The sequence below is a fragment of the Kwoniella europaea genome, chromosome 1, assembly GCF_036810445.1.
Source record: "Kwoniella europaea PYCC6329 chromosome 1, complete sequence".
Classification (NCBI taxonomy): Eukaryota; Fungi; Basidiomycota; class Tremellomycetes; order Tremellales; family Cryptococcaceae; genus Kwoniella; species Kwoniella europaea.
This window is the reverse complement of record NC_089487.1, coordinates 8828582-8855335: the sequence shown is the minus strand read 5'-3', so window position 1 is coordinate 8855335 and position 26754 is coordinate 8828582. Positions and strand designations below refer to the sequence as shown.

The 26754-nt window shown below is 44.3% G+C and overlaps 10 protein-coding genes across 10 annotated transcripts; 6 read left to right on the top strand and 4 right to left on the bottom strand.

Moving 5' to 3' along the window:
* Positions 1-384: 384 nt before the first annotated feature.
* V865_003370 (uncharacterized protein) lies at positions 385-4506 on the top strand (the record flags this gene model as incomplete). The annotated part of the gene is made up of 7 exons (XM_066227167.1): positions 385-557; positions 651-798; positions 862-3012; positions 3069-3254; positions 3323-3586; positions 3649-4121; positions 4191-4506. 7 exons carry the CDS (start codon positions 385-387, stop codon positions 4504-4506), a joined length of 3711 nt encoding a protein of 1236 aa, XP_066083264.1.
* Positions 4507-5086: 580 nt separating this feature from the next.
* Positions 5087-5434, bottom strand: V865_003369 (uncharacterized protein; the record flags this gene model as incomplete). The annotated part of the gene is made up of 1 exon (XM_066227166.1): positions 5087-5434. One exon carries the CDS (start codon positions 5432-5434, stop codon positions 5087-5089), a length of 348 nt encoding a protein of 115 aa, XP_066083263.1.
* Positions 5435-6534: 1100 nt separating this feature from the next.
* V865_003368 (uncharacterized protein) lies at positions 6535-7160 on the top strand (the record flags this gene model as incomplete). Its single annotated transcript, XM_066227165.1, has 2 exons — positions 6535-6587; positions 6662-7160. 2 exons carry the CDS (start codon positions 6535-6537, stop codon positions 7158-7160), a joined length of 552 nt encoding a protein of 183 aa, XP_066083262.1.
* Positions 7161-7937: 777 nt separating this feature from the next.
* V865_003367 (uncharacterized protein) lies at positions 7938-9120 on the top strand (the record flags this gene model as incomplete). Its single annotated transcript, XM_066227164.1, has 8 exons — positions 7938-8027; positions 8114-8179; positions 8250-8323; positions 8424-8517; positions 8579-8694; positions 8760-8844; positions 8916-9019; positions 9090-9120. 8 exons carry the CDS (start codon positions 7938-7940, stop codon positions 9118-9120), a joined length of 660 nt encoding a protein of 219 aa, XP_066083261.1.
* Positions 9121-9351: 231 nt separating this feature from the next.
* V865_003366 (uncharacterized protein) lies at positions 9352-11926 on the top strand (the record flags this gene model as incomplete). The annotated part of the gene is made up of 5 exons (XM_066227163.1): positions 9352-9475; positions 9555-10056; positions 10135-10385; positions 10468-11575; positions 11659-11926. The coding sequence occupies 5 exons, from the start codon at positions 9352-9354 to the stop codon at positions 11924-11926; spliced, it is 2253 nt and encodes a 750-aa protein (XP_066083260.1).
* Positions 11927-12027: 101 nt separating this feature from the next.
* V865_003365 (uncharacterized protein) lies at positions 12028-13376 on the bottom strand (the record flags this gene model as incomplete). Its single annotated transcript, XM_066227162.1, has 4 exons — positions 12028-12891; positions 12987-13121; positions 13238-13304; positions 13369-13376. The coding sequence occupies 4 exons, from the start codon at positions 13374-13376 to the stop codon at positions 12028-12030; spliced, it is 1074 nt and encodes a 357-aa protein (XP_066083259.1).
* Positions 13377-13651: 275 nt separating this feature from the next.
* V865_003364 (uncharacterized protein) lies at positions 13652-15236 on the top strand (the record flags this gene model as incomplete). The annotated part of the gene is made up of 8 exons (XM_066227161.1): positions 13652-13654; positions 13732-13842; positions 13900-14024; positions 14123-14340; positions 14475-14678; positions 14777-14860; positions 14925-14999; positions 15073-15236. The coding sequence occupies 8 exons, from the start codon at positions 13652-13654 to the stop codon at positions 15234-15236; spliced, it is 984 nt and encodes a 327-aa protein (XP_066083258.1).
* Positions 15237-15454: 218 nt separating this feature from the next.
* Positions 15455-19503, bottom strand: V865_003363 (uncharacterized protein; the record flags this gene model as incomplete). Its single annotated transcript, XM_066227160.1, has 9 exons — positions 15455-15665; positions 15823-15998; positions 16133-17206; positions 17269-17631; positions 17714-17947; positions 18008-18300; positions 18373-18793; positions 18926-19285; positions 19384-19503. 9 exons carry the CDS (start codon positions 19501-19503, stop codon positions 15455-15457), a joined length of 3252 nt encoding a protein of 1083 aa, XP_066083257.1.
* Positions 19504-19882: 379 nt separating this feature from the next.
* Positions 19883-20671, top strand: V865_003362 (uncharacterized protein; the record flags this gene model as incomplete). The annotated part of the gene is made up of 4 exons (XM_066227159.1): positions 19883-19926; positions 19986-20052; positions 20121-20220; positions 20301-20671. The coding sequence occupies 4 exons, from the start codon at positions 19883-19885 to the stop codon at positions 20669-20671; spliced, it is 582 nt and encodes a 193-aa protein (XP_066083256.1).
* A 91-nt stretch (positions 20672-20762) lies between these two features.
* Positions 20763-26655, bottom strand: V865_003361 (uncharacterized protein; the record flags this gene model as incomplete). Its single annotated transcript, XM_066227158.1, has 27 exons — positions 20763-20820; positions 20897-21004; positions 21074-21130; positions 21204-21420; positions 21486-21571; positions 21629-21681; positions 21757-21879; positions 21992-22313; positions 22393-22562; positions 22638-22839; positions 22901-23106; positions 23162-23374; positions 23463-23592; positions 23651-23756; positions 23812-23939; positions 24004-24093; positions 24163-24476; positions 24536-24640; positions 24693-24863; positions 24920-25098; positions 25162-25387; positions 25450-25564; positions 25626-25801; positions 25868-26044; positions 26129-26212; positions 26275-26395; positions 26450-26655. 27 exons carry the CDS (start codon positions 26653-26655, stop codon positions 20763-20765), a joined length of 4143 nt encoding a protein of 1380 aa, XP_066083255.1.
* Positions 26656-26754: the final 99 nt, after the last annotated feature.

Sequence of the window (26754 nt, the reverse complement as noted above, 5' to 3'; positions counted from 1 at the left end):
TTGTTGCAGTATGCTCCTACAAGATCCTTGTGATAGAGTGGGAGCGACTGCCTACAAGGTATCAGACGACAGATGCATGACGATGATGATCTCGACTGAGAGCAGATGTGATGTTGGTCTTTGTTTGTTTATTGATTTTGGCGCTGACACGTGTTCTCCACGTGAGATGCAGAAGTGGATGTTTATATGGTGAGTGATTTCTCAGGGTAAAGATGTGATGAGCGATGTTGGTGCTGTTCTGTTGGGTTGTTTATATTCCTCCTCACCTCTCATCTCTCATTCTGATCTTCTCTATCTTCTCTTTCTCCCCAATTAACATCCTTGTATTACTCCTTGTCTGATCAAATCATTCACTTGACGCCTCAGGTCATTGTCGAGACCATCATGTCCTTCATAACACAGGATATGCCCTCGTTCGACCATTACGCTTTCAACCTTCGTGATGGTCTCCGAAGGGCTGCTGTAACGACTCTATCAGAGTTGGAGGGAAGTATCAATGATCTAGGTTATGGATGGCTGGATGGCTATATGGAGCAAATCATGGATAGACAGAACAGGTTTGTGCTCCATTCATGATATACCCACACTATTTTTGCGATAATGTTATCGATTGAGGGATCTAATGTTTGTTGTGTTTACGTTATTTGCAGAGCTTCCATAACCGAACTTATGAAGACTCCTTCTCGTACTCAGACAGTCAAGAAGACTAGAGCGACCACTGCTGCTGCCAAGGAACGAACTGATAAAGTCAAAGGTCTAAATGCCCATCTGGCTTTAAGCCCAAGTAACAAACAGAATGTAAGTGTTTGCAAAGACCGCAAAAGTCCATTTAACGATTTGATTAACTTTTCTTTCTTGTAGGCCCGAGTCGCTCTCTCACCACTCCAACCACGCTCACTTAACGTGTCTACTCTTTCACCGACACCCGTAGCATCTCCCAAAGGCGCTGCCAGCCCCATCAAATCCAAACCTGCCGAAAAGGCAAAATCCAAACCTAAAGCTACCAAGAAAGGCAAATCTAAGAAAGTGATCGAGAATGATGAAAATTCGCCTCCTACTTCTGTTGATAATACTTCGACCTCGATCTCGATTTCGGAGAAATCTAAATCAACTTCATCGGCTTCTACAAAGGATGATGTAGTACAGAAAAAGTCGAAATCGACCCGATCAAAGTCCAAAAAGGAGAAGGAGAAGGTGGCGGAAGAAGAAGAAATTGCCGAACGACCTGTCGTCCAAGCTATTGAAGTGGAATCTGTATTTCCGGTTGTGGAAGACGAGCCTATGCGGCACGTTCAAGTACAACAAGAGGAAGATGAACCTATTGATGTAGAGGAGGAAGCTGCAGGAACTGCACCAGTTGAGGCTGTAGGAAGGGCATCGTCACCAGAGACTCAAAACAATGGTATATCTTCTGTTCCTGAAAAGGGTTCTTCCCCACCTGACGAGGAGGCAATGGCGAAAGATGTTGAAGTGCCAATGGATGAGAAGGACGAGGAGGAGGAGGCAATGGAAGTTGTGGATGAAGAACCACCTGCAATTCAGCATGATGTCCAAGGCGGAAAATCTACATCCGCCAAAGGAGAAGGTATTCCCGCTCACCCTCAACAAGAAGAACCGGAACGTAAAGTCGATCCCACCATGCCATCCTCTTTCGCCAACCGTACGATGGCTACCGGCACTTCTCAACCTGTTCGGCAAGTCCGATCTTCATGGCTCAGTAAGGCTCTTGGCTCAAATGCTGTCCCCATCAATGGTCTACCAAGCAACGAGGCCAGCACAGCTTTGCGGAAATCATACGCATCTGCACAAAGACCTAGTACTACTCTGGACTTTGATGGATTGAGGAAGAGTGTGGCTCCTATCAACGGACTCAAGCGAAAATCGGATCATGGCGTGGACGAAGAACAGCAGGAGGAGGAAAAAGTGGAAAATGAGCGAAGACCAGAGAAAACAGCTAAATTCAATGTCGATATACCTGCTCCCAACTATACCGATGCTTTACCCGCTCGTACACCTGGTCCGATGGGACGACCTACCATGCCCAGTAAAACACCATCTTTCGGTTCAGCTGGTCCGATCTCGCAACCGAACTCACTCGGGCGATCGGTCATCCAAACGGACAATGCTCGATCCGATATACATAAGGTCACCAGAGCGCTTGACGAACTTCGAGAAAAGACAGCTGCAAAGGAATTGGCCAAGCAGAAGGCTGCTGCATTGGCAGCTTCCCAAGGGGCTGGAGCGGGTCGTGTACAACAAGCTAAGAGTACTGGTACTGGATTCTTGAGAGGGCTAGGTAGTATTGGTGCTGGATTATTAGGTTTGGGAGGGTCTGATCCCGAAGAAGAAGCACAGAGATTAGCCAGAGAGCTGGAAGAAGAACGATTGGCCGAAATGGAGTTTAAGAGACTGATGAATGAAGCCACCAGGCCTGATTCACCTGAACGCGAGAAGGAAGAAGACAAACATATGGATGTTGACAAACAACCAGAACCTGAAAGTCAACTCGGCAGATCTATTACACCAGAAGTTACTTCGCCTCGACGACAACCCCAGGCGCCCAAGTCACCAGAAGAGGAGGAAGAGGAAATGGTCGAAGAGCAGTCAGTCATCGAAGAACTCACCCCCGTTGACTCAAGAGTTTCAATGGCTACTGCTCAACGACAACCTTCTGCTCCTATTGAAGAAGGACCCCAATCGACCACTCCGACTGGTACACCCACTCGGCCCGCATCTCGATACCAAGCTCCAGCATTGCATGGCAGAGAAGAGAAACATGCTCATGAGCCCTCTGTAGTAGCATTACAGAAGGAACATCAAAGAAATGCGTCTATCAAGAAACATGAAAGAGAAGTCGTCAATGAGTCGAAAGATGCTCGAAAAGCCAGGGCATCAAATGTACGCGAAGACGAGGAGATGGAAGAGGAGGATGAACTCGATGAACTGAGCGAGGACGAAGAAGTCATCGAAGTTCAGAAACCTCATGGAGCTCCTCCTGTTGTGGAAATCAAGGTAAGCTGTTCTATGTGGAACCGAAGTCAAGTGAAGCTAACATACTTGATGTGCAGACTCACCGAAAGATGCCATCTTCATCAAGCGCTGCTCCCACTCCGCTCAACATATCTACATCCTCGATCGCGACCTCCGGAAGTATACTTACTCAAGGTCAAAATATGGCGGCCAAAGCTTTAGGAGTCAAACCTGCTACGGGACCCGTCAAGAGTCTCCAACTCGCTGCTGCTGCTGCTAAGAAAGTGAGTGGTCTTACGGGTACTATGCCAACTGAGATTGAATATGGCTAACCCACATCTTGGTACCGTAGGAACAAGCTGCCGCTGAACGTAAAGCGACTCTCAAAGAAGCTGAAGCTCGTCGACAACAAGCTGCCAAGAAGAAAGCTGAAGAAGACAGAATCAGAGCAGATGAAGAAAGAAAAGCTAAGATTGCGGAAATTGAGGAAAAGAGACGTCAAAGAGCTGAACTTGAGAAGAGACAGAAAGAACGAGCCGAGAAGGCTGCTGTAGCGGCTAAGGAGAAAGCAGACAAGGAGAAGGCTGATAGGGACGCACAAGCTGCTAAGTTACGTGTAAGTAATGTATCTTACATGATAAGCGTATGAGGAAGACTGATGTGTCCTGTGTTACATAGGCTGCTGAAGAAGAAGCTGCCCGAAAGCGAAAGTTAGCTGCTCAGACTGCTGCTCTACACAAATCCCAGAACAAAGCTACTGCCGGATCATCCTCGTTACAACAATCGCAAAAGGGCAAGGAGCCTTTCCGACCCACCAAACAAGCTACTCTGGGATCATCAGCTTCGACTATGGCTCTCAACGGTAAAATGGGTCCATCGGCATTCCGAACTGCTGAGACCGCAACTCAACCATCGACCATCACTCTAGTCACTCAGAATCAGCCAACTGGAAATGGAGAAAGAAAACCTTTAGGACCACCTTCTCGACCATCTCAACATCAACCTGCTCAGCCCATGAGAACATCCACGGCTGTACCATCTCATGCGAATAGTATACTGCAACAGAGCAGAGTAGCTCTTCAAACTCAATTGGATGAGAAGGCAGCTATGATCCAGAGTGAAGATATCGTTTTACCTGATATTGCATCTGAGTAAGTCTGCCTCATTCCTTATGTCAGAATGAGAAGCGAAAACATGCTAATATCGAATGACCAATTTAGATACTCTGATTCGGACGATGAAGATCGAACTAAAGATTTCATTCCTCCTACATGGGCCGAATCACCTCAATTACGTGCCGCTCTCGAAGCTCAGGCTCATCGTAACCCTGATGAATTATTTGGTCCGATCAAACCTCTAAACATGGAAGAACTGTTCAGAGTGAAGACCAATAAGTTCAGAGCTAGAACTTCTTCTGCCAATTGGAGTAAAACGGGAGATGGATTGACGAAAGCTGAGGAAATTGAATATGCCAGAAGGATGGGTTTTAAGGCTATGCCTTCTAATTTGGGTGGTGGTAGTGGGAGTGGACAATAATCCAAGTAAGGAAAAGGTGGTGTCTATACTGTATTCTGCTTTCAAAGTTCCTTCTTAACGATATTGTCTCTTTCTTACTTATTTTGCATTCATATCATTAAATAATAATACCATGACGTGATGACATACAAGATGTGCTTGACACCATGGCTCAGAATTACCAACTGCTACCGTGATTATGGATGGCTTACACAATTAGAAGGGTTATCAACATTACGCTACTGACATTGTATCAGAGAAAGTCAATCGCCTATGTATCAAATATTGCCATTTAGTCACTAAATCAGATCATCACATGAATGAACATGTCTTGTTTGGACTATCCGCTCCATGATCTTTTCTTTCGAAATCTCTGCACGAGGCTCCCACGGTGATATCACCTTCCTGTACAGCACCTCTGTCCCAATAATGAACCGACATATTGTCTTGCTCATCAAACATTGTGAGTGTGGCACCTTCAAAAGTTTGAAAGAGTTTCGTGTCATTCAGATTGACTGGGAACACTCGATGAGTAAAATTATCGCTACTCATATCGTCCGCCGAGTTCAAAGCCGAGTGGGAAGTAAATTCATATTTCATCTTATATCTTATCAGGCCATCTGCAGAACTTATCATATCCAAGAGGTATATAGGCGCCTGACGAGGAAGATAAACTCATTCTGGTAGTACCGGAATTGGGTGTCATAATCGCTCGTCCGATAAAATCGAATTTGGTAGGTACTTCTTTACAGAATGGTTGCGCGTCGTCCTTAGATTCGATGATGGCTGTCGTATCGAGTGAAATAGGCTCAAAATGGATTCGACAAGTTCCAGTATTTGGGAATCTTCGAATTTCGGTGGATTGTAAAGTTCGTGTACTTAATTCTTCAAGGACTTTTGATAAAGGGGGAACGGCGATGCTGACATGATATGATTGAGCTGATGACATGATGCGGAGTAGTGCAAAGTACCGGATTGCAGGGTATTATGGGAGATGCAACAGCTAATGTATAAGAGATACCTTATAATATACCAGTATTTATAGCATACAGCAAGTTCTATGTTACAGAAGACTGATCAATGCTCATCCAAAGATCCATCCCTTGTCCGGAGGTAGTGAGAAGGCAAGCATCTTGGCTACTTCACCATTTTCTACCACATACAATAGGAAGAATAACTCCATTGTGGCTCCACAAGATTGGACTTCACGGTATTTGCATCTTCCTTTGATTGTGGTAGGATCATGCAATCTAAAGACATAGTACATTATGAAAGGAGATAATGTCAATCGGATGTCAAGCCTCTGAAGAGACGTTAGCATGTATTGACTGTGACATTGATGGATATACTGGAATATTTAGTTCATTGGTTGTACGAGAAGGAAATGGGGGTGCATTCTTGTTTTAACAGTGTGCCCCAGCTCCGATATATCGTCAAGCAGTAACTTGAATTCTGGGCAGATGGATAGCATTTATGCTTAGGGAAAGCGTCAAGCTGAGGACACCAGGAGTGATTGCATAAACAAGTATATGCAGTCATATAACAGATGAATCGGTACTGGGATTCTCTTGAGAATCGAATATTCTTAGAGTGGCATGTGATGAGTAATTGCGAATGTACAATAAGAAGTACTTTCAAATTTCCAGAGCGCACAACTTGATACTGTATGCTAGTGTAATCCTCTTGAAAGAATGACTCCGAGGATCACGGTAAGTGGGAATGTGTTGGGATCTTGACCATTAGTCAGTTGGTGAGAATGATCCAAGAGCATAGCAAACATGCGAATTCACGAACTGTCCTTTCATATCATTTGTCTTCCCGATGTAAACGGACGAAACCTTGATCTTCAAGAGCTAGACAATAGGTTTGACTACGATTGGTGTATCACCTCACTGAAACGGAGAAGAAGACAAATCACGTTCTTGACATCATGGATACAGTGTTATGGCTGCAAATAAAAATGTTATCCCGTTTGGAGAATGAGGTACAAATACGGCTTGTACTCCCTCTTTCTTCACGAAGCAGCAGGGATTTCGACAATTATACAATATGGCATCTGAACAAAACCCACCTTCCATAGAAAATTATCACTTCTCTTCTCAGTCAAACTTGATGACGAGACAGCTCGACCTCGACTCTTTGACGAATATCGAACTGAGCCGGACTCGAAGAACAGCCTGACCCCATCCAATGGGGTGAGATTTAACGCTATCACTCTTACACCCATTGAGACCACGGAGGGAGGTGAAGTTACTGGACCTGGTGGAAGATGGCGAGCCGCATTTGCGCCTACGATCCGTACCAATGCAACGGTCACCGGTGGCATTGCCTCTGAACCGTGCAACGGTTCCGAATCTACAGTGCACGATTGTGATCATCAACTTATGATGACTGTTGATTTCCAAAATGTGTCGACCGAACATGATTTCAATAAAGTGACTCTCAAGAATCTTCAAGAATGCAGCGATAATAATTCCAATTGTAAATCATGGAAAGAAGAGCAAGGGTTTACTTTCGAGTCCGATTTCGATCTGAGAGAACCTAGATTCATGTTCAACACAGGGTCTAAACTGGACAACGAGCCTGTGAGCGGTATCTTCGTGGACTTGTACAAGGATAACGAACATGTCAGAACAATTGAAGCACTTGGCGCGTCAGTTAGTGCTTACACTTAATTATATTCTGGAGCGAGAGCTTTGAACCCGGAAGAAGAGGGATCTCTTGATGTCATTCAACTGGAAGCCGGGATCCCTTCGGATGCATAAGGGTGTTGGACCAGAGGGAGGGCTCGATGCGCATAGGTGTGATGCACATTCAACGATGATCATCCGTTCATTAGGGTGATTGAATCCACACTGAAATCTTTGCCCTTATATGTAGTCAAGCTTGCATAGCAGATGGTGTGCCGAGCCATTTAGACCTTTGCGTACCTGTGCTGACATCCTCTGTTGCTGCATGACATGTACATGACCGAGAAATTCCTCCATCATAACCAACTGAATCACCGTCTTCTCCACATGAAGTCGTCGCTCTGGGTCTCTGAAGGGCTGGACTTTGCTTCAGGCTGTTTGAGTGCATTGCGAACGTCTGAAACGGGAGAGAAGCAATTCTTTGCCTTCCCTCATGTCAAGCGATGTCGTAATGACACGGAGAACTGCCGAAATGGCCATTCGCGGTATCATCGAATGACGATCGTCTGTCGCCACCCGCCACCTGTCACCTGCCACGACACGTCCACGTCAATGTGAACGGAACCTCCACTTGCAATGTCCTTCACCTGGTTCAAAACGTTTCCCTTCTTGTATTTTGCTTATCGTCTGTCATCCTGCAGTTCTATACTCCATTTAAATAGGGACTAGAGAGTCAAAGCTCAAGACCACGAGTGATCAAGAAGTATTGCAGAAACAAGGCAGATAACATATTGAAGATACCTGACCCGAACAGCTGCAATAATGGCTCAACCTGTCGAGCAGTGGATTACGGATATCCCACCTGTGACGAGAGTATGGGTAGCAGCATCGATAGGAGCTAGTGTGCTGGTGGTGAGTACTTGAGCGAAAAGAGCGAACTTTTCGTCATTTATATGCCCATACTGTCGCTTGACACCTACTGACGGACATTGATGTAGGAATGTCAAGTGGTAGCGCCGCTTCAACTCTACTTCTCGTGGAAAGCGGCTGTAGGAAATATGCAGGTAAGTACAGTCAGCTTAATTGTCTGCCGTGGTTTGCGGAGTTTTGGCTGATCAATAAGTCGCTTTGTAGATATGGAGGTTCATTACGACGTTTTTGTACTTTGGACCATTATCGCTAGATCTGGCATTTCATATGTTTTTCATGTGAGTACACATACCCCTTATTCCACAGGTTCCCCCCTTCCAGCTTCCCATTGCATTCATTCCGAGGACTGATGACATGGTCTATACAATACATACATAGAATGCGATACTCTAGGCTGTTAGAAGAAAATTCATTCTCAAATCGGAGAGCAGATTACGTTTGGTTATTATTCCTATGTTCGGTATTCCTCCTTGTAAGTTAGCTGGGACATCTATGATCAGATGCGTAGCTGATACATTACTCCATTCATATAGATCATATCGCCTCTCCTGACTATGCCATTCCTCTCATCGTCACTTGCATTCGCCTTGGTGTATATCTGGTCAAGGAGGAATCCAGCTATCAAACTGTCTTTGTTCGGTGTAGTCACGTATGTTCACTCTAACTCGAACATCAAGGGGTTCAGCACTTGCTTACTTAGAAGAGATAACATAGGATCACCGCTCCGTATTTACCTTTATGCTTAGTAGCGTTCTCATGGTTGTTACAAGGTGGATTCCAAGCTGCCCTAGGGGATATCGTGAGTGCCATTTCATTTCACCTACAAGCGAACGGTAATTGGGTCTGACTGTATATTATGCACATCCATAGGTTGGTATCCTCGCCGGTCATACATACGTTTTCCTCCAGGATTATTGGCCAAGGGAAATGTGGTCAACGACTGGAAAAGGGGAAATACAAACACCCGCTTTTGTGTGAGGTTTTTCTATTCCTAATTGAATTTTTGCATCTCGAATTCGCTAATTTACCTCTCGATCATGATAGCAAGAGACTGTTTGGTCAAGCAGAGAGATAGGATGAATCGATGATATGATTTGTATGCATGAGCAATAGAATATGCAATGGAACAGTACCATGTCCATAGCGCGAATCCATGTCACGTGACTTGCCACCAAAAGTTCAAAATCCACTTGCCAACCCTGCCGTTAGATGTTTTTCTGAAGTTGTTCATCCATTCTTCATTTGAGCTTGCATATTGTACATCATCTTGAGCATATACCAGATAGACATAGAGAGGGCGAACAACATGGCAAAGAAGCGATCTGGAAAGGGAGTATCAGCAGGCTCAAAAGCTTCTGCTGCGCCTGGGGCCAGGATCAACAAGATTGATAAGTATGAAGATACTCTTGAACCTGGAAGTGTCGATGATTGTGAGTATGCGGCATCTACCATCCTCAGTCTATTCCCACGAGGACTTTTAAATGACAGCGCATCTTCTTCTAATCACAGTTATGTTCAAACGAGATCAAATTTCGTTCAACCCTCAAGACGAGTCAGACGATGATGATGTAAATGCCAACGAAGGTGAAGAAGTACTGTCTTTGGACTTGCCCAAAAAATCGCGCAAACAACTTCAGCGAGAACAGGAAGATGAAGAGGACGACGACGATGAGGAAATGGTAGAGACAACTAAGAAGCAACGTAAAGAGAAGAAGAAGAAGCCTGATTTAAATGGGAAGGGTAGATTTGGAAAACCAATTGAATCGTCTGATGAGGATGATGATTCGGAAGGTAGTGGTAGTAATAGTGATGAGGACAGTGAAGATGAGAATTGGGGTAGACAGTATTATAGTAAACCCTCTAATAGGAGGGAGAAAGAAGATGGGAAAGTAGATGATGAGAAGAGAGAAGAGGAGAGGGAGATGGAAGAAAGGGAAGTCAGGAGGTTGCAGAAGAAGGCTAGAGAGGCTTTAGATGCGGAGGATTTCGGCTTTGTACAAGATGATCTATCGTGAGTACATCTCTCAACTGGCATAGAAATCCTAAGAGGTTCAACCAGATAAGTTGACTTCAAACATACCGTGTCTAGCGAACCTGCCGAGGTTGAAAAAATAGCAGAAGCCGAACCTCAAAGTAAAACCATCCCTGCTCCACCCAAGACCAACGACCCCGTAGCCTTACTTCGTCACCTTGAAGCTCATGAGCCTGTCAAACTTGCTCTCGCAAGGGATTTCCCATTGATAGTGCAAAAGCTAGAAAAGACTTCTAGGGGAGTCAAGAAGATGGAAGAGCAAAAAGGTGATGGAGAGTTGCATAAGGGTTTAGGATGGTTACATTATCGTGAGTTCACTCTTCTTCTTTTGCAACATGAATCATATTGGCTATGGTAGCTAATTGCTCCATCCTTATTGAATATTGGTAGAAACCCTCCTCACATACGCTACTACCCTCGCATTTTACATTCACCTATCGTCTCTACCACCCTCAGCACGCGGCGAAGGCGAGATCAACATCATTCCTCGATTACTCCAGCTCAAAGAGGGTTTGGCGATGTTGGAAGATCTCGATTTCGCTGCCGGATCCGTATCCGACGGGGCATTCACCTTACACCCTCGAATGGGATTGGGTGACGATGAGACTGACGAAGAGCTGAAAGAAGGCAAGATGGAGTTACTCAAGAGAATGCAAGGTCTCAACGGAGATGAGGATGAGGAGGATGAGGACCAATGGGAAGATGATATGGATGATGGGGATGATCTGTGGGGTAAAGAGGGATTGGAAGAAGGTGAATTGGAAGCATTGCTTCAAGATGCAGAGGATGATGAGGAAGCCAACGAACTGAGGGAGATGATCAAGTTGTCAGAAAAAGCCAAGAAGAAAGGAAAGAAGGCTAAGAAAGCTGCAGACATTGCTGAGGCAGAGGATGAATTTGATTTGGATTCGATAGTGGTACCGAAGAAAGATAAAACTAAGAAGAAATCCAAATCAAAGAAAGAAAAGATTGAAAATGAAGAGAAGACTTCCAGACCCACTTTCGCACCTCTAGCCGAACCTGAATTCTTCACTGGCAATACCTCATCATCATCAAGTAAGAAATCACCAGTGTACGATGAGCTGGACGTGTTGGGCGATCCTACGTCATTAGGAAATGCAGATTACGAAGATAAACAGACACGAAAGAGGTCCTTGGCATTCCATACTTCCAAGATCAACTCTACTTTAGCAAGGAGAGAACAAGGTCGACAGAATAGGATGGGAGGTGATGAGGATCTGCCATATAGGGACAAGAGAAAAGCTAGAGATGATGCGTTGAAGAGAAGTCAAACGAATCAGTCAATTGGAGAAGACTTGGACCTTGATGCGGAAGATGATGATACCAGGAGATCGAAATCTAGCAAGCGATCGAGGGAGGATGAGGACGCTCAAGACGATGATGGAGAAGAGGATTACTATGATTTGGTCAAGAGGCGAAGAAAGGAGGAGAAAGATGCCAAGGAAGCTGAACATGAAGCGTATGAGGCTGAGAAACTGTGAGTGGACGATTGATATCCATTCATGCTCTATCTCTTCAATTAGTGAGTTGGTGAGATGTACTGACTCCTTTATCTCACAGCGCCGCGATCGCATCCCTTGACGATCCAACACACGAAGGAGGACCTCGAGCGCTCACTCGAGCCATCGAGAAGAATAGGGGTCTTACACCCCACCGATCTAAGGGAGGTAGGAACCCTAGAGTCAAGAAGAGACAACAGTACGAGAAAGCCAAGAAGAAGGTCGCATCTCAACGAAGTGTCTATAAAGGTGGTCAAGGTGCTTATGGTGGGGAGTATAAGGGTGAAAAGACTGGTATCTCGAAAGTCATCAAGTCGAGGAAATTCTAAGTATCATTATTGCATCGATGGACTGGACAGAGTGTGTATTGATGCATTTCTTTATGTGGAAATATTGCATAAAAGGATATATCGCAGGTTGCAGTCTGTTCCTACTTCTTTCTGGACGATGGCGGTGGACGACGTTTCTTGAACACACTTCCACCTCCTGTAGACTCTTCCACAGCTGTTTTGCTTTCCGCTGTCTTTGTTGCATCTGACTCTTTGAGTGCTGATTCCTTCTCCTGATTGATACCTTCCACAACTGGCTTGACGTCGATTCCATTTTGATTATTCTCCTTGTCCTTTCCGGCCACAGCTGTGTTATCCTCTAACTCATCCTCATCTTTTTTGACCCATCCATTCCCTTGAACATACTCTAACCCTTCTTTATCTTTTCCCCCATTATTCGATGCAGTAGTGACAGGATTCAATTCCAATCTACCCGTCCAATTATCTCTATTCAATCCTACTTTTTCCATTTCTTCCTTTACCTTCTTTGGATCAAGAATTATCTTTTCTTCTTTCTTTTTCACTTTTAACGACTTGATCGATGATGGATCCCAATCATCTTCATATGGATCTCTTTTATGTTTGTTGGAAGTTTTGTTATATTCAAATTTCCAATTTTCACTCTCTTCCTCTTCATCTTCCCCTGTCCATTTCCTTTTCTCCCCCTGCCCCTGGTCCTGTACTGCCTGTGGATCGGGAAGGGTAACAGTTTCCCAAGCTGATGGTTGACCTATCTGATTTTTGATCTCTTGCTGGATCTCGTACTCTGTCTTCTCCTCCTTATATCCCAGCTGTTCAGCAGTAGAATAATTAGAGTATTTATCAGTAGGTTTGACAGCTTTGGGTTTCGAGCTTCCTGCCGCCGATGAGGAAGAAGAAGGGAGTGATGAGAGGATAGATGGTTTGGATGTGCTAGGTGAGGCTGAGCCGGATGCTTTATCGTTGGCGTAAGCTGCTGCTGCTGCCTATTTATCAATCAAGTTGTTAGCTGTGAGCTTTTGGCATTGGTACAAGTGATATCAGACAGAAAAGATAGGTGAGTAAGGTGTGAATTACTTACAGCTTCTATCCTAGCCATCTCAGCTGCTTCTTCAGCCTTTTCCTTCTTCGCCATTGACCCAGTTTTATATAAATCCCTGATATATCGCTCGACATTTCCGATATGCTTTAATCCCGTTTCATGTTGTTTTCGAGACTATGCAATACGAGATCAACGATCAGCTACTATCAGCGTATGAGCTTGACAAGGAGTATCAGATTAGGGATGATATCCCACAACTTGCATGGTTGAGATAAGAGAGGGCGACCTACAGGGGCATCATCTCGGATGTAGATACTACAGTATTTACAGTAATACTGCTTTTTCGATACCCAATATCTGGATGAGGGCACGAGACGAGTCAGCTCAGCTGTCTACAAGGAACAGGTAAAGTTGAGCTCACTCTGTCATCTTCGTTCGATACTATCGGTCTCGTTTGATGATATGTAGCATGTAACACTGTGAGATAGATAGATAGATACCCAACAGCCAAAGAAGATGTGTGATGGGCTCTCTACCTGATCTGTTTCTGCGAGTGAGCTGGCCACCTTACGTAACATTGTAACCCAACCTCCACTTGGTCGATAGCGCCGAGCAACAACAGGTTGATGACGAAGAAGAACGTAATGATCACTTCAGAACCAAACATATCATCACCATAGCGTATTGCTAGACCTTGTCGCACCATGGTACGTACATCTCGCGATTGAATACTGCGATACTCGTCGGAGCTGATACACCAAGCTGATATCTACCCTCTATATAGCACGGTATCAAACGCACCCGACTGACCCCTCAAGCGGCAGAGGCCAAGAAGTTGAAAGAGCAGAGTAAGATTGAAGCGTACCTAGCTTTGGAGCAGGATGTCCTAGGAAGGGTAAGCCGGATCTGTAACTGTCAGGTTGTGCAAAATGAGCTTATAGATTGGTTATAGAAACGTAGGAGAGAATATGATATCGAATCGTTGGATCAAAATACGAGGTTGTTGGACTTGAATCCTGAATTCTACACGATATGGAATTACAGGCGGAATATACTGCTGGGTCTATTCCCTTCACTGTAAGTATGACTACATCACTGATTCCTTGTTTCTCTTCTTCTTCGTCGCTAGGAGATTTCACATGAGCTCATGCTAACGATCGGATTGATTCTGGTAGATCACCCGAAGAAGTAGTTTCCCATCTCACTACCGACCTCCGCCTGACCACCTCGTACCTCCTAGTCCACCCGAAAGTATACTGGATATGGAATCACAGAAAATGGTGTTTAGAGTCTGTCCCAGACGGACCAGGGGATACAGTCAAGTGGAAAGAGGAGTTTTGGAAAGGTGAATTGAAATTGGTCGAAAAGATGTTGGACGCCGACTCGAGGAACTGTAAGTGCGATTTGTGACTCCACATCATGATTTATCAGGTCAGCAGTATCTAATCAAGGAGCTGCCGGGGGTATGAGAGATTTGAGCGTATGAACAAATATGTTGGGCTGATTCTCATTTCTTGCGATCACCAGTCCACGCATGGGATTATCGTCGATACGTCCTTTCCTCACTACCCACCCAAACACCCTTATCAGACGAATTGAAGTATACTCAAACGAAGATCGAATCGAATTTCTCCAACTTCTCAGCTTGGCACTGTAGGACCAAAACCCTATCCGCTATTTGGGAGAAAGAGGGAACTAGTCAGCAGGAGATAAACAGGATTAAAGATGAGGGTAAGTACGAGGACGAGTATGAAATCTCGATGTCATCGAAGGGAGATAGGGAATAGGAGGAATCATATATTGATGATGAATTGCGATTTTGGCGGTAGAATTCGAATTGATTACTCAGGCTCTATGGACTGATCCTAACGATCAGAGCGGCTGGTTATACCATAGATGGTTAATTGGGTCAGGTAAGCTCATCTTCGCATCGTGGGGAAAGATGTCTAGCTGATCTTGTCATTCTGAATCTTGTAGAACCTCCACTTGAGGTGTTAAAGAGAGAAATCAAAAATATCAAAGACTTATATGAAGCTGAGCCAGACTCTAAATGTACGATTTCTTCTACCATCCTTGGTTCTTCCCATTGCATAACGCAGCTGACATCGTTTGATTGGTTTACCAGGGTGTATCAACGCTTTAGCACATTATACGCTCCTACTTTTCAAAGACCCATCGACGAAGCAAGAAGATCAATCGAAGTTGAAGGAGGAAGCTAGAAGTCTGTATAAGAGGTTGGAAGAAGTTGATGTAGATAGGAAAGAGAGGTATAAAGATATGGGTAAGTGATTCTGTTCGCGTACTCATATACATCACAAAAAGCTCGCAAAGGCTGACGGAGATGTTTGGCGATAGCTGAACAATGTAAATAGCTTTACAATGCTAACATACATTCATATCAATCATGAGATATGATTAGTCATCGAATGTATATATATGAACTCCAATCCATCTCCTACATGTAATGCATCATGTAAAAAGTGTAACAACACTGATCGTGATTTGCACTATACAACATCGTCCAAATCCCTTTCCTTACCCATCAAACCCCTTCCAAAAGCACCCGCAACCACTTCAAACCCATCCTCCGAATCCTTCACTTCATCTATGAACAAATCGTGTCTGTCCGCCAGACGAGTTTGGTTCCTGCGCAGTTCCCGGATGACACTGTGTTGCCTGGCGCAGAGTATACATTCAGGTTCGGAGTCGGACAAGCATCTGATATAGCAGAAAAGGAAGAGTCAGCACATATTCGTAGTTCAGATGATACCTAGAGGTATACACCAGGAGCATGATAAATAGAATCAAATGAAAATTAAATTCATCTGATCATACTGATATTCAGATATTCGGATTTAGAGCAAGGCCAACTCACCTCTGGTGATAACTATGTTTACACATAAAGTGTACACTCGGTAAATCCAATTGACCACCACACGCCGCACATCTCGTCACTTGGAACACCTCAGGTTGATCAACATTCGATAAATCTTGGATCGCCTTTTTCTTCGTGAGCGTTTCAGATCGATATGATTCCACTAGGTGTTTGTCCTGAAAATAATCACAAAAACAAGAGTCAGCCATATATATTTTCCGTACAAACCCCGAACACACAACTTTCACGAATTGATAGAAACCCCAAAAGACCAATTAGATGACATCGTAAAGCAGCAAATCATACTCACCGATTCAACCTGATCTCTGTTCTCCTCCACTTTCCCTCTCAACCAATCCTTGACCGTACCTATACTAGCCACTCCATTCCTGCTTAGCAGCTGAATCACCGCCAAGGGAGGTAAAATCCTATATTCATCAATCTTCTCAAGGATCTTCACAAGGTCTTGATGATGTTTCGATAATATAGCAGGTGAACTAGTCAAATACCTCAATACCAATGGATACAATCCCAAATTACTTTCGATATTCCCATAAATCTCTAAATGATCTAATGCTTTTTGAGAATCATTCTTATCGATATAAAATCTGATTATATCTTCATACATTCCCATCTGTTCCCATAATTTGATTAAACCCTGATCGAAACCTACCGTCGAACATAGGATCAGAGCGTGCATTGGATCGTAAGGTAGATCCTCATTTGAAATTACAGCTAAAGCCTTTTCACTTGATAATTTGACGATGTCAGGATTGTCCGATTTGGTAGATGAGAGGTATAATTCCAAAAGAGCATTCCAAACTGCCCTCTGATCGATTGTTGTCGGATCAGAAGGCGGAGGTAGATCTATATTTCTTGAAGGGGCAGTAAGGGTGGTAGACTGTGTTGAAAGGGGTAAAGCAAGAGATTGGTTCCATAAGGCCAAAGATACCGATTCGAGGAAAGTGATGAACAGCTCTCGGTGATCAACGAAATGAGCAAAATATTGTCTCGGTGAAGGTGGGATATAACTTGGTTCATCTTCTATTATCGGTGCAGCTTCCAATCCCGTTCCGCTGCCGTTTGGTCCATCACCTTTTTCGCCATTCGGTTGTGGTGCAGCACCATCGGTCTGGGCGGAAGATTGAGCACCTGAGGGAGCGTCACCCGTAAACAAACCCGTGACTCGATTGTAGCCTAGATACGATAACATAGCTGGGCCAGAGGACGTTGTAGTATTTCCATTAGGTTTCGAGTCAAGAGCTGGCGTTGTGACTTTCTTCTTTCCCAAGTCTCCGGAACATAGGTCAATGAGTAGGGCAGTCGTAGCTTGAGGTTCAGCATTAAGCAAAGTACGACCATATCGCACCATATTCTCCTCGCACTGCATATCGTGCAGCATTAGCTGAGTTGTCCAAATATTTAGTCTCAGGAATCCTAGCTTACTGCGTCCGGTCCCAATCCTCGTAAATATCTCAAAGCCTCTCCAATCTCACCGGCATCCTCGATCTGAATCCTCAGATACTCTTCGTGTCTCCCGAATTTCTTGGCAAGGTAGGTAGCATGCTCATAGAATCCAGCTTGCCTACAAACTCTTATCGCCGTATCCAAGTCGAAAGGTAATTCTTCGTCTCCTGAAGTTTCAGATCTTCTCGCTTCGGTCTTGATGAAACTGTCCAATCTTGCTCTATCGGAAGTCTTGGTGTAGCAATTGAGGAGTAAAGTTGTATGATCAGGATTGGCTAGACCACGAGAATGTAGTTCTTGGAGGTAAGTAGTGAGATTATGTATCCGCTGAGCATCGAGGAACTGCAAAGATGAGCCGAAATTTTAAAGCCTCAGTTAGCTGATCTGACTTCTACCTGCATTCGACAGCTAAGCCAACACTCACTTTCCTGATGACATAGGAAGGTTGGAGATTACCCAAAGTTTTGACGAATTGACCCATCGCTCCATCGAAATCACCTTTGGTATATAGATAATCACCATATCTCCGATGTATATCTGCAACACCGCTCTCCCCAATCCCTTGTGATCTGGCAAGACTGATAGCGAGTGTATACAGATTTCTCCTATACAGCACGTCGAGCTTGGCAGATGTAGAGTGTTCACTTAGTCTTGTGAGCTACCCAAACAACCACGATCAGCTATCATGAAGCTTTGTGTGATTTATCTGTAGACTCACTTTACCATTCCCACCATACACAAATATTCCTCCCCACTGACAAAATACCTCTCTAACACCATCTCTGTACGTCCCACTATAACTGACTAATTTGTTTTGCAGATCGAATATGGTGATCTTGGAGATATCACTTGAAGGATTGGAGGAAGAAACTCCATCAGAATTAGTAGTGGTATTAGCTTGCTTTGAGACGTAATGTCGTACAGTGGCTGAAGCTGAATTTGCAGATGGGTAGAAAGGCGGTGAGATGATGATCAGATTATGTTGATATACTGCTATTGAGGATTTTGGACCTATTCTCAGTCAATCAATCAATTCATCCATCAGCATCGCTTCTTCATTCACATGGACCAAGCTCTACTCACCTTCATAAGCATAACAAGCCCCTCTACCTTCATTACTACACAAATAAATAGCTTCATCCCTGGCAACGATCATTTCCTTCCGCTGCGAATCCATGACTGCACAACCTAAATCACATCCTAGCTCATCTATCGTCCTGGTTTCTGAGCTACTGCTTTTTCCAGATACAGGAGCGGATAATATCCTATTTGTGGTTACTATAAATAACGATATACCCGTTCCATTCGGTTCTTGCGGTTCACGGAACCCTAATCCAGTTATGGGTTCTTTGGATTCGTGGATCACTCGTGCTTTCGGTAAGGCTGTTAGGGATGTTGGCGAGGTCGTGAGTGACTGTAAGAGGTGTCGGTATAGTAGGACTGTGCCGTCTCCTAGACCAATGGCTAGATGTGAAAGGTTGGAGGTGATTGCGATGGATGATACCTGAGAGTAGAGGATATATATGTCAATCGGTGAATCCCAATATCGCAGACCGAGTTTGATGATTAGTAGCAGGACAGGAATCCTTGTTCTCATAGAAGCTACATTATGTGATGCACTAGATGGCACACTCACAGGATGTGGTCGTTGACCATGTTGTATCCTAGTATTCCGTACTAATATCGGTCCCCTCTCTCTTTCGGATGATCCGCCATTCCCATCTTTCTGAGCAGACTTTCGTTTCTCTTCTCTAGTCAAATCCCAAATCTTCAACACAGGCCACCTACTACCTTCCTCTTCACCTATGACCACTAACAATCCTCCAGCTTCCAACAATGCTGTGGCACGTCCATTAGTCTCCCAAGCCTTGAACGTGCGCTCTGTGTTGAAATACCGGTCGAGGAGGGTTATATGGGTGGATGAAGCTACGATTAGGGATGGGGGTAGGGGTGAGTTGATCGATGTGGGAGTGAGGATGATTGGTGGGGTCAGAGACTAGCAGTGAACCGTGATAAGTCAGCTTAAATGGCGTGATATGACTCACATCGGGTTGGTAAGCTGAATGATAATGGAATAGAACAAAAGCGACATACTCGTATTGATCTAGGAGACTGAGCCAAGTCATCATTATCCTTCACATCGTCCACATCGAAGAATGTGAATGAACGCCATTGCGGTGCGGATGGACCAGCGGGAGAAGGAAGGGAGGTCATGGGAGGAGTTTTGAGAGGAGATGTTGGTAGACAAAGAATTTGCCTGCCTGTTTCCTAGATGGTGGGTGAGATCGTTATACATTAACAGCATCCCATTGTTCATCGTCATCAACATGACCCTGCTCATCACCAACACCTCCACTCGGATCAGGGATCAACAGTCAACAACGCACTTAAATGGGTCACGTGGATACACATGGCGAGTGGAGGTGGTTCACCTTTCATTCGAAAAGTCAAAAGAATCCATGGCGACATCCTCAAAGCCTTATCTCATCTCATCAACTTGTATGAGATCATAGCACACGGTATACTCCAAGTATCACGGAACATCAAGGCCGGAAGCAAAGCTAAAGAGAAGAAGTGAGAAAGAGTCCTCAACATGCCTCACGCCGACTCGAGTTATATTCCCTCAACTATCTCAACGTAAGTCTGTCAACAGCTATCTATACGTAGTGTCCCGTTAGAGCTGATAAAGTATATAGGAAATCAGAATTCTACGAACATGTCATAACTCACCTGGAAGCATTACTTGAGGGAGAAAGATACTGGGTCAGCATATTCCATCTTAACAACTCTTCTTATTGATCATAGCTAATTCTGACATCTGGGTCATATAGGTAACTAACCTAGCTCAAACTTCCGCTATACTCTATCACTCATATCTCGCTTCCTCATTATATGGCGGAGGGAGTATACATCCAGTTGTAAATTGGTGTGGTAAGTCCCACTCCTTCACTCATTCACCTCATCGAGCGTACTTCTTTGCATTCAGCTAATTTTACCAAACAAACAAACAGGATTTTACCTTCATCCCCCTTCTACCTCATCCTCATCTCATCCCTCATCTACCTCCCTTTTATTATTAGGTCCATACCAAGGTCGACCCGCCTGTCTATCCATAACTCCCATAAAAGGAAAAGGAGTCTGTGCGGACGGCTTCCTATCCCAGCGGACGTTGATCGTCAACAACGTAGATGAATACCCAGGTCATATAGCTTGCGATGGAGATACAAAATCCGAGATTGTGGTCCCATTACGAAACGATCATAACGTAGTGATAGGAGTGTTGGACTTGGATAGTACCCTCTTGAGCACTTTCAATGAAGATGATCAAAAAGGTTTGGAAAGGGTAGTAGAGATATTGAGGAAAGGTTGTAATTGGTCATAGCATTTACATACATATATGAACATATAATATCTATACACATGGTCCATTCGTAAATTGATCATTACACTTGCCTTACTTGGATCTCCCAATCCTAGGCGACCCTCTGTCTCTCCAAGATACTCTTCTGAGAAGCATCCCTTGATACTCGCCTATCCAGTTGTTTACCCAATACAGTCAGCCCGATCTCCTTGTCGTTTTGGAAATATACTACCGAGTTCTACTCACCAGTAAAAGTCTACCACATCATAAGCAGCTAACCTTTGTAGGAACCCTTCATCATGGGTAATAACGATCAATTGGAAATTAGCTTGTTTCCTTCTCTCTCGGATGATCCTACGGTACATCAGGTATCATCAGCTATCCTACCATCACTAATCTGGCAGCTGTCTTGATGCAACTTACTCGGCTAGAGCTTCAGCTAAAGCATTAATATTCTCCTGATCAAGATTCGTTGTGGGTCTAAAGGATACGAATCACATTTCAGCTCATGAACGCTCTCGGATGTTCGAAGCGAGCAGGAAAGCTGACTCACTCATCCAAAGCTAATACACCACATCCTTGACCGAAACTCTCCGCCAATGCCAATCTAATGATGATACTAGCCAGAACCTTCTGACCAGCCGAACATCTTCCTCTCATATCCAGTTCAACATCATTCTTAACCATGACTACTCGATAATTGTATGATTTCCTCGTCGAAGTTGAGGTTGTCTCATCGTGATCGGATACAATTCGAATACCATCGATATCTGATCCAGAGCACGGATAAGCTTGATATTTCTTCTATGACTATCAACCGATTACAGCAGCTTACCTGTTCCCTGATACGTCTTATTCCATAAGTGCCCAATGGTATCGTTGATCTCATCCATCTTGATCGAGTGGTATTTCAGGATAGCACTATAAGGGTAATTAGCTACACAGTAGCAACGTTCACTGACCCAACTAGCTACCTACTTATCTAATGCCTTTCCGTATTTCTCTAAATCATTATTTGCATGTTCGCTGACCTGTACACACAAGACCAAATCAGCCTTGTGCTCATCCTTGACTAGGGTCAATCAGCAAGATCGGCCCATACTCACTTTCGTCTTGATCAACTGATCCTTAAACTGTTTATCAATGTCTTTATAATCGCTCTTCAACGTCTTCTCCGTTTTCTTCCTATTTTCAGTCATAGCCAACAATTGACCAGAGTACAGATGTACCTATTCCACATGACTTAGCATGATCAGTCACATCACACGATCTCATCAAACACATATACCCATCTACCCTGATACCAAAGGGGGAATAGAACAATTAGAACGGTAAACTCACCTTCCCACCTACTTCCTCCTCTTCATCCATCATATCTCTATACTTCTCACTGAATTCTTTTCTGCTCTTCGCGGCCGATTCCAAATCCAAACTATCCAACTCTTTCTGAACTTCAGCTACTCTTTTACCATCATCTCGATATTTCAGATTATTGCTGATATTTCCTTTGAGGGACTCAGCTTTTGATAATTCAGATGATAACGATGCGATCGTAGATTCGATAGTCGTTCGCGCATCTTGAGCTACCGATATTTCTCGTTTAATATCTGAGAGAGAAGCTTCCACTTCTCGGATCTGTCGATCATTTCCCTCGGCAACGTACCTATAAATGCGAATTAATACGACAGCCATGTCAGCTAGAGAGATTGTTAGACAAGGTAGCTAGCTGACTGGTCACCTACGCTTGACATGCTCGATGTTTACCCTTCACTTCACTCATACTGGACTGATACAATCCCACTTGGAGACTCGCATCGTTCTCCGAGTTCTGTCGCTCAGCCCTGTACCTGTTCAGTGCTTCATTCTTCTCCCTCCAGGGTGCTTCGGCATTCTGAGCCGCAGCATCAAGCTCCTACAGGTTGCACAGTTCCATTTCATTCACTTTAGCCTCCAAATTGATGTCGTCATATCAGATGAATGCACTCGCCTTCAAGTCAGCTTGCAAACCTTCTAGACCTTCTCTCATCTCTTTCAAAGCTTGTTCCTCTCTCATTCGTCTTTCCTGCTGCGATCTCAGCTCTCCCATCTTTAGAGTCTTTCGACTGATATCATCAGCGGCACTCCTAAGGGCATTCGTCTTGAGTTCTTTCTCAGCACTGAGAGACTGCTGATCTCGAGACAAGGTTTTACTATCAATACAAGGATCAAAAATAAGCTCAGATTCACGCTGTACTGAACAAGGGAGCTTACATTTCATTGGAAACTTGATCGACTTCTCTCTGTACCTCCTCAACAGTCTTGAGAGATCCAGTACTTTCTAAATCCCTTTCCAGTCTCGATATATCAGATTTGAGCTCTTTCAGTTCGGTGATAGTTCGCGATACTAATGCAGCAGCAGATCTGAGATTTTGTAAATCCCGAGTAGCCAGTTTTGCTTTTTGAACTTTCGTCTTGGCCTAAAACGATATGGTGAGCTTTCCGGTTCACTATTTGGGGTGGGATACAGCTCACGTCTTCGACTTCCTCTTGAGCTTTCTCCAAAGCTTCAGTCTCCTCTTGTACCTGCTTCTCCAACGACGGAATGACGTTCTCCCTCAACTCTGCACATTGTGCCACTGAAGGTTGAAGTTTTCGTAGAGACTGTAAGACGCCATTCCACTGTTCTTCCTCTTCCTTGTACTCCTTCAATCCTTCAGGCGAGTAAGAGTCAATACGAGTTTGTACCTGTAGTCACAACACATATCAGCTGCTCATACAGTCGAACGATGCTTTCAAAATCGCAACTGATCAAGTGCTTCCCTCAGCGACTCACATAACGATTGATCACTCGTTCTTGGTCATGTAAGATTTCTCTATCACATCCATAACACTTGTGTTTCGTCTTAGCTACTTGAGCGAACTTCTCCCAAAGCGCTTTGTTCTGTTGAGCATTAGCGATTTGACTGCACATCGTCTTTATTAGCTTATTTGCGTCCGGAACCCTGCAATGATTAAGCTCACTTTCTGCGATAATCAACCTCTTCCATAGCTTCTTCAACAGCTTCATCGACATTAGTCTTCTCAGTCTCAGCAGCGGCAAGACCATCTCGAACGGATTTTTCCAGACCTATGAATATATATCGGTGTAAGCACAACACGGGGGAAGTGGATATTGAACGTACGACTTAGTTCATCTTTCTTCGACTTGAGCGTTTGTTTTGCGATGTTAAGAGAAGTCTGTAATTGGGAAACATTTCGATTGACGGCTGCAGATGCGGCTTCAGCATCTTGAAGCTCTCGGTCTTTGCGCCTGTCGAACGGAGATCAGACATGAGCTATAACCAAAGCAAGCAACTGGAGGGAGATTAGCTCACCCTGAGGCAAGGGCAATCTTATCCTCCATCGTTTCAGCGTCAATATCAGTTCCAACAAGCTCTTTGAACCTCGTAGCATGTGTTGCAATACTACACAACCAGTTATCAGCATCTTACCTCTCGGACGTTGACAAATGGAAGTTCCAACTTGATACTCACCTACTATCGACCTGAGCGGTCTTGCCGCCCACTTCATTCCTCTTAATCGTCAATTGAGCTCTTGAATCAGCTTGTCTATTCAATGCGGATAATTCCGCATTGATTTTATCCCTTTCAGCTTCTTTCTGTCTAACAAGCATCGCCTTTTCTCTGATCTGCTCATCATACTTTGATTCTCTTATTTCAGCTTCCAATCGAGATTTCTGCTCTTCGTTCTCCGCTAGTTTTCCTTGGAGAATTGATATCTCGGCGTCGAGCGATGTGATGGAGTCGAATGAAGCTTCGGATGATCGGATCTTGTCGTTGAGTTTTGCCTAGTTTGACTGTATTAGCCAATACCGCGATATATCTTTGGAAGATTACATGGACATACAATCTGTTCTTGCTTGCTTCGCTTGGTAGCTAGAGCAGAAGCTTTGGCGTTGGATAGCTTGTCGAGCTCAGCTTGTAATTCTCGTTCTTTGCGTGAGTTTTCCGCCTAATACAATGTCAGCTGACGAGTTACACCCAATGCATGTGAAGCTGCCCACCTGCAGCTTCTTCAGATCATTTTCAGCTTTTCTAACCAACTCATGCAGTTTCTCCACAAACTCCATGATCTTGTGATCCTCCAAAGGGGAATAATCGTATCCAGGGAAATCGTGTGTCTTGGCAACCTCTCTGATGACAGCTTCTCGTTCACGAAGGTTCTTCTTGTACATCTATGCATGTCATGTCAGCTGATTTATCTGTGATCGATGGCCTGCGAGCAGCTCACCCTGCGATTAGCAAGTAGACCACCTTGTTTGCTAGCCAAACTTCGTTCTTTGTTTCGCAAGTCCTCAAGTATGCCCTCCTCCTTCTCCTTGAGTGATTCTTGAGTAGCTCTCTTACTTTCGATCGAACGGAGATGCGCATCGAAATTATTGAGCATATGCTGCAATTCCTCGGTACTCTCTGAAGGACTCAGCGACATCAGCTGGACTGTGGCAAACGTGCACGAGCGGGCAGCTGACTCACCGTTCATCACGTTCATAGTACTCAATGCATGCTGTCTGTTTTCCTCATACATCTTTTTCTTATCTTTGAGCGATTCTGATCTTTCGAAGATTTCCCTGAACTCTCTCGCTTCGTTGTAGAAATCGGCATTACGACCTTTGATGCGTTCAAGCTGTTCTTTGAGGTTTTCCAGTTGAGTTTGCTTGGAATTCTCTTGGTTGATAGCATCTTGAAGGTCTTTTCGCATCTGCGGAGAGCGAGGTCAGTAATTCTCTTGACACGTTTATAGAACAGTGATTGTGTACTTACTCGCTCAGCCTTGTCCTTATCCGATTTGAGGAATTTCAATCTCTCCTTATCGACTTTCAGCTCAGCTGTTCTCTCCTTCCTAAGAGCTTTGATATTATCCAGAGCTTTGGTATATCTGAAAATAGTAAACAACAAATGTCAACTCCAATCGTCATCATCTGGAAAGGCCAGCTCACTTTGTAGCTTCGAATATATCATCAAACTTCTTCTTCAATGCAGCAGGTTCAGATAAAGGCCAATTAGATTCCTCCTGATGACAGAAAATGACATTTTCCAAAATCGATTTCGATACACCTAATAACAATGGTACTTCTTCATCCATCTCTGAACATTTCGTTGATATTGTATTCCTCTATGAATCCACTAATCAGCTTCGTTGACCTTTACACCCATAGAAGGAGAAGACTATACAACTGACCTTTCCTTCACCACCATCTGGATCAGTTTTAGCTAAAATACCTTCCAGAGTTTTCATAGTCAATGCACCCGTTTTCTTCGTTGTCACTTGAAGGTTTCTCGTCGCTGTCATTCTCTGTCTATTGACATTCCAGAATCTCAGTCTGACTTGAGCTTTGACTTCCTTCTCGTTAGCCATCTAAATTGAGTCGCCATATCAGCTAAATATCCTAGATGATGCCGGACAGCTGATTGATTCTTGAAAGAACGAGAATTGACTCACTTTGGGATCATGAACGAATGCCCCTCCTTTGGTATTTGGCGGCATATCACCCGTCGTAGCATATTTGAGGCATTCAATAATCGTCTGTCAAGGAAAAGATCATTATAATAAGCTTGATTGCAATCGACGACAGACGACTAGCTTACAGTCTTTCCACTTCCATTATGACCTACTATCACCGTCAATGGCGAGTAGAACTCTATGACCTGCACATGTTTGTCGTCGAATGATCGGATACCTCGAATGGCAAGCTTGTTGAGGGAAGCCCTATGAGATCTTTTTAGCTTGTGGGGACCTAATGTTCTTGTCCATCAAGCTTACATGTTGGTTGAGGGAAGTTGACCAGCGGACCTGGGAATGAGAGTTGAGGATGAAACGCTCCGGTATGGACTCTTGAAGGCTAAGCTAGGGCGTCGGAACTCGTCAGTTTCTTCAGTCGTCCGATCTTTCTCTCTGTGTGTTACACTTTTGGTCTGTCGAGGTGCAGGGATGGAAGAGGAAAGAGGAAGAACGAGACTCTGGATCATGTTCTCAACCTGATCACCTCCACCCTCTCTCTCTTGCTTGTTAGAATCGCGTCAACCCACAATCATCTGCACCGTGCCTCGGCTTGCTTGTCTGTGTAT